The sequence below is a fragment of the Mus caroli genome, chromosome 7, assembly GCF_900094665.2.
Source record: "Mus caroli chromosome 7, CAROLI_EIJ_v1.1, whole genome shotgun sequence".
Lineage (NCBI taxonomy): Eukaryota > Metazoa > Chordata > Mammalia > Rodentia > Muridae > Mus > Mus caroli.
Window position 1 is genome coordinate 48,041,946 of NC_034576.1, and position 14,253 is coordinate 48,056,198.

A 14,253-nucleotide genomic window follows, 5' to 3' on the forward strand; every position below is an offset into this window, starting at 1 on the left:
TGTATAAAAGGATTATTCTCTCTCTCTCTCTCTCTGTCTCTCTCTCTCTCTCTCTCTCTCTCTCTCTCTCTCTCTCTCTCTCTCTCTCTCTCTCTCTCCCTCCTAGTATTATTTTAAAGGTTGTATAAGGCCAGATGGTGATGGCAAGGGTTTTACACTCTTGGGTGATCTGTCAAGGATTTTTAATGGAGCCAGGCAATGGTGGCGCGCACCTTTAATCCTAGCACTTGGGAGGCAGAGGCAGGCAGATTTCTGAGTTCCAGGCCAGCCTGGTCTACAGAGTGAGTTCCAGGATAGCCAGGACTACACAGAGAAACCCTGTCTCAAAAAACAAAACAAAATGAAAAGAAGAAAGGATTTTCAATGGGAAAGAAAAGAGGAATGTGCTAAGAAGGTTTTCCATCTTGCCATCAGTAGAACGACCAGCTCGTGATGTAACCGTTCCGTCAACTATCAGTTAACCATCCAGAGAAATCATCCAGACTTATCTCTGTGTGTGAATCACACTGCCATTGAAATTTCTAGAATGGAGGTAACAAAATCTGTTTATTAAAAATGAACTACAGTAAATTCTACTAAAACCACAGGCCCTTGGGTGGAATTCGGCATGGGCTGGCCACTTTGGAAGGTAGTACATGAGAACAATGCTTCTATAGCTCCACAAAGGCTGATTCTCCACGACTGAGCATGGCTCCTTCGGGGTGTGCTCTCTGTGTCTTGTTCTTCAACTATCTGCTTAAGTGGTACGTGGAAGATGACAAATGACAAATTATGTTTGTCATAAACATGAAGCCCTGACAGATGCTCTGAGGGATGTGTTAGAGGCTAAAATCATGACACTCCTCCCCAGGCCATTGTGGTGTGCACACCCCTTCGACAGCAACACCTGCCATGTGGGTGATGGGTCACAGATCCTCCAAATCCTCATCCCTCCCGCAGGAGAAGTCAGCCCCAGCATTGTGACACTCGTGACTCAGTATGAAGTAAATGACCCCTAATACTCCTGATAGAATCAATTCTCTATAAAAGACATGAGATACATCCTCACCCTGGGCGACAGGGTTTCATGACCCAGAATGCATAAGAGTTCATAGAACCAGGAGCATCCTGGTGGGCACCTGTGGTCTTTACTGTGTGCTGTGTACAAAGTTGGTGTACTTCCTATGTGCACTCTGGGGTGGGGCAAGGTCTTTGTATTCTATTGCTTTCTACCATGTTGAGAACGCTCACTGGTAGCTGAGAGCCATCCCCTGTTGTGATGGTCTGCTGCAGAGGTCTGTGGAAGATTCTCTATCTCCACAAGCCCAGGGCCAGGGGGTGAGAAAGGAGGCACAGGCACAGGAGACCTCACTGGCTGTTGAGAGTTACTGTTCTGAGCTGAAGCCTTAGGAACACCAAAAGCGTCCATTTTTATTGTGCTTTTCTTTCATGTGTAGGGTAGGATGGGAGTACTGTCTGCTGGACCTTCTTTCAAAGCACGTCCACCATCATCATCATCATCATCTTCTTCTTCTTCTTCTTCTTCTTCTTCTTCTTCTTCTTCTTCTTCTTCTTCTTCTTCTTCTTCTTCTTCTTCTTCTTCTTCTGTTTTTCGAGACAGGGTTTTTCTGTATAGCCCTGGCTGTCCTGGAACTCACTCTGTAGACCAGGCTGGCCTCGAACTCAGAAATCTACTGCCTCTGCCTCCCGAGTGTTGGGATTAAAGGCGTGCGCCATCACGCCCAGCGTCCACCATCTTCTTGCTTTAGTGGTTTGGGGATCTGATACTCTGTTTTCCCACTGTATTGAAATCGGGATCCTGGCTGGATGAGTCTGGTGGGTGTGAACTTTTTTGGACAGGGCCCGGGAGATGGAGGAAGGCACGGTGCTCCCGGGCTCATTTCTCTAAGTGCTGGCGGGCTTTCCGGTGATCCAGCCTAAGAACCATGGTATTGTCTTTGTGTCCCACCTGATCACCATCTTCCACACCACTATAGTTAATTTATTCTTCTTAAGATCCAGCCTAGTTATCTTGGACCAGAACAATAAGCCCATTTGGTCTCTCATTCAAACACAACGCTTCCTGTTGGAGTTAGACTCGAGCTGTAGTCTGTAGCCATACATGCACGTCAGCACCATACATTTCTAGCCTCTTGTCTTTATTCGGGTAGTTGGCTTCAGCTTATGCTGCTGTCTGACCTCCATATTCCTTCCGAGTCTCAGAAATAGCCAGTTCCATGTCTTCAATCTGAATTGGCACAAACCTGAATCCAGAGTCAAGTTCAGGACCGTGCTCAGAAAGGTCACAGTCGCCAAGTTCAGCTTGCCCAGTATAAGCTGCCAACTGAACCCTCTCCTTCCCCACTGAGAATATCTTGTTTTAGCTGAAGAAACAGTAAGTACCGGGTTAGATCCTCATGAAGATTATTTGGTTCCGAGGAATAAAACTTAACTTGAAGAAGAAAATAGGGTGATCCAATTTTAACTTATTTTTTGATGCCTGTTTTTGTACTGTCCAACCAATGTTGGACCAAATCCACAAATATCAGAACAAAATACTCATTCCCCATCAGGTCCAGGTAATAAGCAATTTGATCAAACAGGTCTTGTCCTTGGCTTTCTTCGGCAAGTCCACGCTAACATCTGTGCCATCCAGAAGGGACACCCTGCTTGTGATGACAGACTTGGCACCTCAAGCTTCAGGAGCGGGTGTGGCAGCATGCTCTGCCTCTTGGAGTTACTCCTCAGCACGCTGGCTCCTAGACTGGCAGCTGAGCATTCTTTGAAGGAAGCTCTGCATTTCTGCTGCTGTACTGGGGGTGAAGATGGTGTAACCATGGAGACCACTAAGACCACGATGAGAATGGTGAGCACGACCCATGGGCAGAGCTGCTCATCCAGCTTGAGCGGAGGGCAGGTCTCTGGAGACACTGAGAAACGGCCTCAGAAGGCCCACCCTGTGCTAATCTCTGGAGTCATTTTCTTAATAATGGTTCCACCCTCTTAGATGACTTTAGCTTGAGATAAGTTGAATAAAACACTCCAGCACAGCCTTTGTCTTATCTCAGAGAGCTGCCCGAGAGAAACCCCATTGAGGAGAAGCAAGCCTTCATTGACCCAGGCCTCCTAATCTCGTGAAGCAGCAACATATCCATTCACAGACACCCGACCCTGTGAAGACCCAGAAGGTGAGAGGTATTGTTCCCTGTGGCCCTATGGGATGGAGGCTTCTGCAGTGTGTGTCTGCATCATGCTAATCTGGCTCAAGGGGAAGCCTAAGCAAACATGCACTGTTTCTAGGTTAGAAGGCATTTCACTGGCTCAGCAGGGAAGACAGAGGTAGGAGGTGTTCTCTCAGAGTTCCGTCCCCTTAGTAACCCAGGAAAAGACCCATACACTCTGGCTGAAGTGACACCCCAGGATAGCTAAAACAATCCTTTATGATAAGAAAAACCAGGATCCCTGATTTCAAGATATACTACAGATTTATAGTAATACAAACCACATGGTACAGTCATGAACACACAGGTTGATCAATGGAATTGGATTGGGGACCTCCACATAATCCACACACCTGGTTTTGGACAAGGGGAAATAGAGTGGATTTTTCAGGTGGACCCGAGGGTATGGGGGGATGGGAACAGGAGGGTTCAGGCTTGAGGGGTGGAGGGAGAGAGTATTGAGAGAGATGACTGGGATTGAGGATTTTTTTTGGGGGGGGTTACTATGCAATGGAAACTCCTCAGGATCTATGAGAGTGACCCACAGAGCATCAAATGGCCATCTTCTATAACCAGTAAGGTGCCCAGCTGTGAGACAGACACCAAACCAGCCACAACACCTTCGACTTCCGATACGTCCTGCCTGCAGGATGTGCTGGGGTAGTGGTGATGAAGAACTTGTGGGAGTGGCCAACCAATGACTGATCTACCTTGAGGCCCATGCCAGGAGAGGAAGCCAGGGACCAGAGCCTGGACTGCCTAGAGGCCCAGGGTAGAACCAAATATGATTGGGGAAAAAAGGAAAAGGGAAAAAGAAAAAGAGAAAAAAAAAAGAATCAAATGATTCTGTCACACGCACAGATTGGTGCTTAGCCCAGTTACCATCAGACAGTCATCATTTAGTAACTGATGTGAGCAGACGCAGACACCTGACCCACAGCAGAACACCAGGCAAAACCAGGGAAGCTCCGTGGAAAAGGGGGAGGAAGGATTCTAGGAGCCAGAGGGGTCTTTCTCTTACAGATTTCTGAGAGAGAAGCAAAGTCCCATGTCACACAAGTAACCCACAGGACGTAGTGGCAGGTTGGTTGTCTCTGGTTTCTAAGGATGGATTTGTTTAATGAGTGTCCTTCACGTAGGATGGTCACCTGTAGCCCTTAGCCTCCTAGGAAGCCTTGGACACTTCTTTAAGGGAATAGAATTTAAGGCATCACAGCCAATCGCTGCAGCAGGGGGAGTTGTAGAGGCACAGACAAAGCTATGGTGGTGGGGAGGGGGAGCTGAAATGGGCAGAGCCTGGCCTGGGATCTGACATCCTGTTTATTACAGGACTTAGGAAGAATCAAGGTGTGTGTGTGTGTGTGTGGGGGTGAGATCATCACGTTCTGGACTCAGGTTGCCAAGTCTAGGTAGCCTGGTCCTCAAGGCACTTGAGTGCTGAGCCGGCCAATATCAGGAGTAGGAGGGAGTATAAGGAAACCCGTTTCCCTTCCTGTGAGAGGATAGGATGCCCCAAGCAGGTGGGCATGGTAGAGAGGCTGTCAATCTAGCCTCCACCCCTGGTCACAGTTTTGGCCTGATCTCCGTGTTCTTCCTCTCTCGAGTTCCTTTGGAGCAGGAGTAGAACAGCCTCTTCAGACTGGCAGCAGTCTAGGGGCGTGGCTAATGTGCGGAATTCACCCTTTTGTCAGAGCTGCCTGCAGTCATCAGTAAAACTCAAAGCTGTAAGATATTGCCACCTTGGAAGATTGGGGACATTGAGACCTGTGGGAAACTACCAATGCTTCCCCTCCAGTGACAGCCAGATCCCTGGGGAAGATGTTAGGAAGGACAACACTGGAAAGAGGACACCTGTTGGGGCAGAGTGGGTCCTATGTAAGGAAGGGACACCTGCTGGAGATGTCAGTCCCCAGGTGTCCGGCCTGGATGCGTTTCCAGTGTTTTACCAGTTCATTTTCAGATCAACAAACAGTCCCCAAGAGGAAGAGAGCAGCTTGGCCCCTCTCCCCTCTGCGGCCCAGACCTGATACTTGGGGCATGTCACACCAATGTCACACCACTATAATGAGTTGGGGGCAGGGTGGTGGGATGTGTGCCTCCCCAGGCTGCATGTCACTACTTGGCTTGGCACACAGTAGACTCAAAGGCTAAAGAAGATAGAGGGGTCTCTATGCAACTGGACCCAAGCTGAGGAGGTCTCTGCGATTGCCAGGGTACCTTAGACCTAATGGAGACTGTCACTTAAGAGTGACCCTGCTGCCACTTTCAAATATGGAAATTATGTGCTCCGCTGGGCACATTTTTCTCTAGTTCTTGTGTAGTGAGGCGACTGGCTATCTCTTCAGGATTGGAGTTTTCTACTCTCTCCCTGAGCTAAACTTTAAGGCTTGGGATCTCTCTTAAAGAACCAGCAGCCCAGATTTTCTGGGCTCTTGTAGGTCTCCTCTGCGGCCAGCAGGTGGCACCATAACCCCACTTCGACGGGCTTCAGACAGCACCAGCTGCTTATCTGGGAGCTGGAAGGTTATTTGGATGGGACATCATGGATGCTGTCACTCAGCAAGTCTTACCAGTGACTCTAGCCCCTCCCTGTGGCCTCAAGGAGAGCTTAAGCGAGTCCCGAGAATGAACACTGCACCCAACTTGTTGCCCCCAGCACTAGGGAGATTCTGAGGGGCTAAAGGGGGGAAACATTTCAGTCTGCTAAGAGGGAGTCAGCACTGGGGACTATGTGTAGATGGAGGAGGGTAGGAGAGAGTAGATTAGAAGACAGACTGGTAGCAGAACTTCCTGGCTTGCCCATCTGCATGCCTCACTATAACCATAGCCCTGGTTCGTGGTCATGTGCACAACCCATCCATCTGCCCATTCATTCTTTCATCGAACATCCACTCAGTCCCAGCTGCTGACTTGGCATCGATCTGGAGGAGACACGAACTCAGAGATGGGGAGACAGACCCTTAAACACAGTCAAAGAAGAAGGCCTGTAGAGGAGAGAAGGCTATCTCTCTCCAGGGATGGTCCAAGGAGCACCCCTGGCCTGAGCCTTTATGGACATCGATAGAGGAGGCCACCTTTGACCCAGGAGATAGAGAGCGACAACATATTTCACACCATACAGAATGATCACAACCCTTCTTAGCCCGCTTCAGTGGCTGCGGGGCCTGATGGGCAGGCAGACCTCAGAGAGGTGGGCAAAGACAGGGAGAGCAGCCCCTGCAGACCAGGTCTGAGCTGGGAGGGGCACCGTGCGGGGAGTAAGACCAGACAGAGCAATGCATCACTCAGAGGCAGTGTAGAAACACCTTCGTTTGTCTTAGGTTCAGTTTTCCCATCACGCGGCTAGCTCAGCAGCGATCACGACAGTTAACATTTATTGAGTACTTGTTATAGACCAGGCACTTCTGAAGCATGGATACATGTGCTTTCACCTGCTCAGCTTAATGAGGTAGGGACTATTAACATGAATGAGACAACTGAGTCACAGAGCTGTTCGGCCGGAGCCAGGATTTGAACCAATCAGTGCCCTAAAGCTTACAACGTCTCTCTTCCTCCCCATGGCTACCTCAGCCTTCCAGCAGAGTCTCGGGAGGGAGGCCAGGCCCTTGACTATGATGTCTGGTGGATGTCAAATGGCCAAGTTGGCCAGACAGACAGAGAATGGGTGGGGGTGGGGGACCTGAGGTGGAAGGATGGTGGCCTCCAGAGATGAGGGAAACAGAGCTGGTCTAAGTAGCTTTCCTGGCCTCTTGCCTGTCGGGGTCATGCTGGGTGGCAGACTCTGGCAGTGCCCCCTTTTTTTTCCAGTGGCATGCCCACTGCCTCCCCAGCAAGAAAAGCCCAGAGTTCAGGTCACAGGTGGGAGGCTTTATTGACAATGGGGCAGTGGAGTTCTGGGCAAGGACACTACACTGCTCTGAGAGTCCAGGCTCAGGTCATGCCCAAGGGCCTTGGGGACTTCCTTTTCCCTCACCAGGCTGAACTTCCCAATAGTTCTTTTTCTAGTAACCGAGACAAGGCACCGCTACCCCACCAGCGTCCCCCAGACAAAGTGATTCACAGCTGCCCATGGGGAGCCGAGAGCAGAGTTTTGCCTGAAGTGCATCATGTATGGCAAGCACAGGACCCCTTTCGGCCTCTCATCCCGGTATATCAGTGTTTGCCCAACACTCCACTCCCCAGCCTCTGGGGGGGACAAAACGAGGCAGCACTCCTGACTGTCAGCAGAAGGCTGGAGTCAAGGCTAGAGGACAGGGACACATGTCTGCACAGGACTAGAAAGGTCTACAATCATTTGCCTCCTTCTTGTCCCCCTTCCTCACACAAGCCTGCCTTATGGAGGCGAGCCTAGGCAGCCTTATCCCACCGTGTCTGTGTGGGCTCATCAGCTCCCATGCTCTGACACCCACCTTCCTCCCTGGCTGGCAGGATACTTCAGCATGGCACGAACAGGGCTGGGGCCTGGCCAGGTATTTCTTAGTGGCTACAGAAACAACAATAGGCTGCCAACTTGGGGGGTTGCTTTTGCCCAATTACCTGTCTGCTTGTGGCAAGATGAATCATGGAGGGCCAAGACGGGCTTTGAGACCTTAGCGTTAGGGGCCCTGAACCTTCTGTGGTCTCCCCACCGTTGGGCAGGGACACAGGGGTAAACCAGTCCCGAGCTGAGCCTGGGAGGAGCAGGAACAAAAATAACCCGGTACAGGCTCCTGCTGGGGCCAGAAATAGCATAGTGACAAGTATCTTGTAACACCCCAGACACACAGCAGCGGGGAGGCTGAGCCAAGCAGGGTCTTGTCCCACACCAGACCCTCGTCTGGCCAAGAGGCTCGCACCCCACCACTCTACATACCATACTTCACTTTCCACGTGCCCACACAAGTGAGTGGGGGCCTGAGGAACTGCAACTCAGGACAAGGAATCCGGAGAGATGCTAAACTTGGGCTTGGCCTTCGCCACAGCCACACTGCGCTTGCGCAGGGGCCCCCGCGACGAGGCGAGGGTCAGGGCATCCAGCAGACTGCGGTCCTCATCAAGCTGGCGGGCTGTGCAGAGTGGTGTGGGCACTTTAACGGTGTTACCAAATTTGGAGTAGTCCACAGAATAGCGGCCGTCCTCCTCGGCCACAATGGGGACAAAGCGCTGCCCCCATAGAATCTCGTCAGCTAGGTAGGAGGTACGGGCCTGGGTGGTGATGCCCGTGGTTTCTACCACGCCTTCCAAGATGACAATGATCTCCAGGTCCTGGTGGTGGTGCAGGTCACTAGGAGCCAGGTCGTAGAGCGGGCTGTTGGAGTCGATGACGTGGTAGATGATGAGTGGGGCCACCAGGAAGATGCTGTTACCACCCACGCCATTCTCCATGGGGATGTCCACCTGGTGGAGAGGCACAACTTCGCCCTCGGGACTGGTGGTCTTGCGCACCACCTGCATGTGGATGGTGGCGCTAATGATCATGCTCTTTCGGAGGTCCCCTACGCGCAGCATGAAGCACAGGCGGCCATGGCGCAGGGCGATCACAGCATGCTTGCTGAAGATGAGGGTTTCTGCGCGCCGATGGGCCTGGGCCGTTTTCATGAAGATGCAGCCCAGCATGATGGCGTTGATCATCAGCCCTACAATATTCTGCACAATGAGAATGAGGATGGCCAGGGGACATTCCTCTGTCACCATGCGCCCGCCGAAACCAATGGTCACCTGGACCTCGATGGAGAAAAGGAAGGCAGATGAAAAGGAGTGGATGCTTGTGACGCAGGGCACATTGGTGCCCTCTCCGGGGGCCAGGTCACCGTGGGCGAAGGCGATGAGCCACCAGACCATGGCGAAGAGCAGCCAACTGCACAGGAAGGACATGGTGAAAATGAGCAGAGTGTGCGGCCATTTGAGGTCCACCAGCGTGGTGAACACATCCTGCAGGAAGCGGCCCTGCTCTCGAATGTTCTTGTGGGCGACGTTGCAGTTGCCTTTCTTGGACACGAAACGAGCCCTCCTCTCTCGAGTACGGTACCTGGGCTCTGCAGGGTCCTCTGCCAGCCGGGTCAGCACATATTCCTCAGGGATAATGCCCTTTCGGGACAGCATGGCTCCGTTGGCCCCGGGAAGGGGTTTCCCCCATGGGGGGAGGCACTACACTGGCTTGGCCTAGGGCCTTTTTGTGGGGTCCCCCTCTCTGAGCCCTCTCCTCAGGTTACCCTAAGCTTGTACCAACCTCTGGGCCGGTATGCCCCTCAGCTGGGTTCTGCTTCTCTTTATACGACAAGCTTCAGATGCCGGCTCCACCTGCTCATTGCTTACTGAGCCCCCAACCCAGCTTGTGCTCTACCCGCTCAGCTCTTCTCCACCGCCCCAGGACCCCCATCTAACTCCCTTTCCCTGGCCCAGCCTTTCTTTTCAAACCTCCTCAGAACTTGTCACCTCCGGGTCTCCCAACTTACCAGCCCTCACTCGACCCCCTCATGCTCTTCTCTGACCTCATCCACTTCTGTCCCCGGTCCCCTCCAAGGACCAGCCTTACTTCTTGACCCAGTCTCCTCTCCAGGTGTGCCCCGGATTTCCCATCCCACCCCTCCCCTGGCGCCCTCGCCGCTCGCCCGATCCTTCTCTAGCCCTTGTCCTCTAGTCTCCTTGGGATCCGGCGCCCTTCCAGTCACCCCGCAACCGTCTACGCTCTGGATCCCCTCGCCCCCCGCCGCCCAGACCCCGCTGGCTCCGCGTCGCGGCCTCCCTGCTGCCCTGCCACCCGCCCGCAGCCCCCCGCCGCCGCTCCGTCCCCACCCCGCCTGTCGCCGCCGCACCTGCTCGTGCTGCTCAAGCAGCGGCCACCTCCCTGCCCCCTCCCACTCCGGGTTGCTCACTCCCGGCCGGCTTCCCTGGCGTGTGTCTGTGAGCCGGTCCTCCGGCACCGACCCGTGCGCGGTGGGGGTGGGAGGCTGCGGGCGGGGGGCTCCCGAGAGCGAGGGCAGCCTCCGCCGCCAGAGGGCGCCAGATCGGCTCCCGAGCGGGGGGGTAGAGGTGGGCCTAGGCGCAAGCCCCGCCCACAGAGGATTCTCGTCCGGCCCTCGCCTGCTCACTGTCCTCAGCCGTGCCATGGGGCTTTCTTCAAACTGAGGATGGCTCTGAAGAAGTTGCTTTTGTGGAATTCTCTTAGGCTGGTTCAGCGGCCCCTATACCCCTGACTTCTATTTTTGCCCGGTCCGTAGTTAGGTCTTACCTGCCTCTCACACAGCACTTGATACCCAGGGAAAGAAGGCAGGGAAAGGTTACATCATCAACGCAGGGGCAGGGGTGAGAGAAATATTAGTCTCAGAACTTCTCAACCAACGATTCTTCTTCCCTTTGAGGATTATTTTTGATCCTACATCTATTTATTTACTTATTTGTTTGTTTATTTATTTGCTTATTTACCTATTCAAGACAGGATTTCTTATAGCCCAGGATGGCTTCAAACTTGGTATGTAGCAGAGTATGACCTTGAACTTCTGCCTCCACTCCCAGAGTTCTGGGATTGCAAGTGCACCGCAAGGCCCTGGCTACGGTCCCTGAGTTTTAAGAGGGTTTGTTCTGCCAGTGTCTGCTTTGCACCCTGTAGACCTTCAGGCTGGTTTCTTCCCCTTAGCCCTGGAGGGTTGTGGGGTGTGTGTGTATGTGTGTGTGTGTATGTGTGTGCGTGTGCATGTATGTGTGTGGGGTGGGGGTGGGGGTGGGCCTGAGCAGCTGTTTCAGGACTAACTTGGGTACACAGTAGGTGACCCACGTTATTGTCAAGAACAGTAGTGATGTTTCCATTGCAGATGCCACCCTAGAGTGGCTCCTGGAGGTTGATGGAGCTGTAATGGCCTGCCCTGGGGCTCTACCTGCTGTGTAGCTTGAGTGAAGGCTTGAGGTTGGAGCTAGGGTAATAGGGGCACTGGGAATGCGGGCCACCATGGGACAGATTCATATTGAGCAGGGGACTTTCAGATGGCATTTTCTTCTTTCCAGATCTGCTGGTAGGTATCGTGGACCCTGCTACAAAGATCGAGGGAGGGCTGGACTATACTGATAGGGACATTTATGCCTGGGGAAAGGAGGATAAGACAGTAGACAGTTTAAGATACTTAAGATAAGGTAGACAGTTTAAGAACACAGCCACACAAGAAATCTCTGAGGCCACTTCAACTTTTAGCCATGAGAAAGGAACCCTTGGAGAGGGGCTCCAGGGACTTTGGACATCTTTGCAGAAGTCCCTGGGGGTCAAGGAGCCATGACTAGCAGGTTTGCTTGACCCGTGCATAGAGTGGAGTAGAGGACAGGCTTTGATTGACATATGCCAGAGTTTGTTCTGATGACAGTAGCCAGAGATGGCCCACCTGATGGAGGGACCCAAGTCTGAATTGGTGGACCACTAATTAGATTGTTGTGGAGGGATTTGGGCCAGGATGGCCTTAGGCATTCTTAGACTTCCTTGTATTTCCTCTGCCACTTCCTTGGGGTGGGAAGAGTCCCCCAACCCTCTTTGAATCTGCTCCTGGAAGTCCAGAGAGGAAGGAACTGCTGGGCCTACATGGGCATCTTCAGGGTCTGCCCTTTGGTCTGGCCTTAGTTATTCCCTGCCCCAGGGGAGAGGAGGTTGGTGTCTTTCCCAAAGGGCTCAGCCTCTGTGATGATTTGAATAGATTTGGTCCCCATAGACTCATGTGTTTGAATGCTTGGCCCATAGGGAGTGGCATGATTAGGAGGGGTGACCTTGTTGGGATAGGCGTGGCCTTGTTGGAGGAAGCTTTTCATGGTTGGGTGGACTTCTAGGTCTCCTCCTATGCTTGAGCTCCACCCAGTGTGGAAGAGACCCTCTTCCTGGCTGCCCGAGAAAGGCAGTCTCTACTGGTTGCCTTCGCATCAAGCTCTAGAGCTCTCAGCTCCTCCAGCACCATGCCTGCCTTTCCTGACATGATGATGATGATGATGATGATGATGGACTGAACCTCTGAACCTGTAAGCCAGCCCCAATTAAATGCTGTCCTTTATAAGAGTTGCCTTGGTCATGGTGTCTCTTCACAGCAATGAAACCCTAAGCTGACAGCCTCCTACCCTGTTTGATTCCCCACTGGCTCATAGCTGTCTCCCTAAATCCTGTACTGTCCTTTCCCCGAGAGGACTGTCCTACACTCACTGTCCTAGCATTAAGGGGTCTGTGATAGCCCGCTGCTGTCCTCGTTCCCTCCGCACCCCTTCTGAGGCACTCCATAGGCTCACTTCCACTCCTTACTCTTGCAGCAGGATCCCTGCCTTTCTCCCCATCTCTCTGATTATCTAATGTCTTCCCTCCTACAGCGGACACGAATCTTGCCTTTCCCAGGCAGCCTGCCAGGCCTCCCTGAGCTCTGCCTTGAGTTGCTCTGGCTCCTGTCACTTCAAGAGCGGCCTGTGCTGGACTCCCTTGCTGACTGGTGAACTTTCCTTATGTCATAGAACTCTGACCCTCTTGCAACTCTGGGAGATGAAGACTCCTAGGTCTGCAACCTCAGGGTCTCATAAGCCAGTATGGCAGGTGCTATGCAAATTATAACCAAATGCTATGCAAATGAGCATCTGCCATTTCTTGGCTGAGGAGAGGGCTACACTCCTGTCCCCTGATGCAAATGGGATTGGAAGGAGTTGTTGTTTTGGTATCCTGGTGTCTGATCCTTGGCATCTTCCAGCTACCACATGGTTGACTTGTACAGGGACTGCTCAGGGACCACCCTCCTCCCACTTTTGAATGTTTGTAAGGTGGGGGAGGGAGCAGAGGTAGTGGCCTAGGTGGCAGAGTATCCCTGATTGGGTGGGAGCAGACGTGTGATCCGATGAGTCCACTGGAATTCAGCCCTAGGACTTTGCTGGAAGTGTTGGAAAAGAACACTGCATTTTCATTCTGGTCATTCTGGGACAGGATATTAGCTAAAGAAGATGACTACCAGCTATCTGTCACTGGACAGAGAGAAGGAAGCAGGACTCAGAAATGGAGACACCATCTGATGTCAGAAACCTGGAGTCACCCGTTGTTTGAAGGAGCATTCCTCCAGGTCCCTCTGGCCTGTCACATGCCACAGTGAATTCAAATGCTTGCGTAAGCCACGTTCAGTGCCTGTTACTGGAGACGGGTGCTAGACCCCACGGTTATAACCCAGGTGAACCCGAATGAGTCCCAGCTGGAGGAGACTGCTCCCTTATTCGATGGGTCTGTTCCTGCGTCTTTACCCGTGCTGCAGACTGAATTCCATCCCCACATTCATAGGTTGCAGCCTCTAGTTCCGGGTACATGGGGCTGGGGCCCATGGGAGGTTACTAAGGTTCAGTGGTGGTGTGGGCAGTGGCTAATCCAATATAAGCAGTGACTTAGAGGAAAAGCACTGAGGGGAGGGGAGGGGAGGGGAGATTGAGAGGTTGTGAGGGCGCAGTGAAAAGCAAAGGAGGCCTCAGGAGAAATCAAAGCCGCCAACCAACGTCTTGATCCTCCAGGATGGGGAGAGAGAAATTTTTGCTATGGAAAGCCAGCCAGCCCGTGGCACTTTGTTACGGCGGTGGGAGCTGCCTGACAGATCAGGAACCTGGTTTGCCTCTGTTCAATTGCCATCTTCGAGTTGGCTTGGTGCCAAAGGCAGGCTGGCTGCTTGCGCCCATGTGGCACCGCTGCCCCTTCCACAGAGCCTGGACCTCCAGTAGCAAAGAATTAATTTCTTTATTTACAAGTGATTTACAGTACGAAACCCTAGGCAAGCAAGTGAGGTGCAGGATGGCACGCTGGCGCTGGCAGAGTCATTTGTCCGCGCGGACAAAGGAGGCGAAGACGCTGTCCTTCTGGCTCAGAAGCTTCTCCGGTTTGTCAAACTCCAGGATGGCTCCCCTCTTCAGGACCATCACGAGGTCTGCACTCAGGATGGTGTGCACACGGTGCTGCGCGAAGGCAAGAGGGGCTGGTGAGTGTGGTGGGCGGGACAGCGGAGGACCAACGTCCTCCCCCAGCCTGGAGGAGTCCATAGCCACCGTGGCCCTTCTTCCTCCTCTTTCCCAGGCCTCCCTTTTTCATGTGCCTTGA

General features: G+C 52.7%; 2 protein-coding genes and 1 pseudogene across 5 annotated transcripts in view; all 3 read right to left on the minus strand.

Moving 5' to 3' along the window:
* Positions 1–555: 555 nt before the first annotated feature.
* Positions 556–4,401, minus strand: LOC115031557 (annotated as a pseudogene).
* A 2,156-nt stretch (positions 4,402–6,557) lies between these two features.
* Positions 6,558–10,131, minus strand: Kcnj11 (potassium voltage-gated channel subfamily J member 11). 2 transcript variants are annotated; one of them, XM_021168553.2, is made up of 2 exons: positions 9,995–10,131; positions 6,558–9,036 (listed from the first exon to the last, which is right to left on the minus strand). In XM_021168553.2, the coding sequence occupies exon 2, from the start codon at positions 9,018–9,020 to the stop codon at positions 8,109–8,111; it is 912 nt and encodes a 303-aa protein (XP_021024212.1). In that variant the 5' UTR covers positions 9,021–9,036; positions 9,995–10,131; the 3' UTR covers positions 6,558–8,108. The 2 variants fall into 2 exon arrangements, with proteins under 2 accessions (XP_021024212.1, XP_021024209.1); XM_021168550.2 differs by lacking the exon at positions 9,995–10,131 and having other exon boundaries at positions 6,558–9,767.
* Positions 10,132–13,872: 3,741 nt separating this feature from the next.
* The window catches only part of Abcc8 (ATP binding cassette subfamily C member 8), a 75,050-nt gene continuing 74,669 nt past the window's right edge, over positions 13,873–14,253 (minus strand). For 2 of the 3 annotated variants that reach the window (XM_021166988.2, XM_021166984.1), the window contains exon 39: positions 13,873–14,111. In XM_021166988.2, the coding sequence (XP_021022647.1) occupies positions 13,974–14,111 (138 nt within the window). In that variant the 3' untranslated portion in view covers positions 13,873–13,973. The remainder of the gene's footprint in view (positions 14,112–14,253) is intronic. The other variant, XM_021166986.2, reaches the window with a different exon arrangement.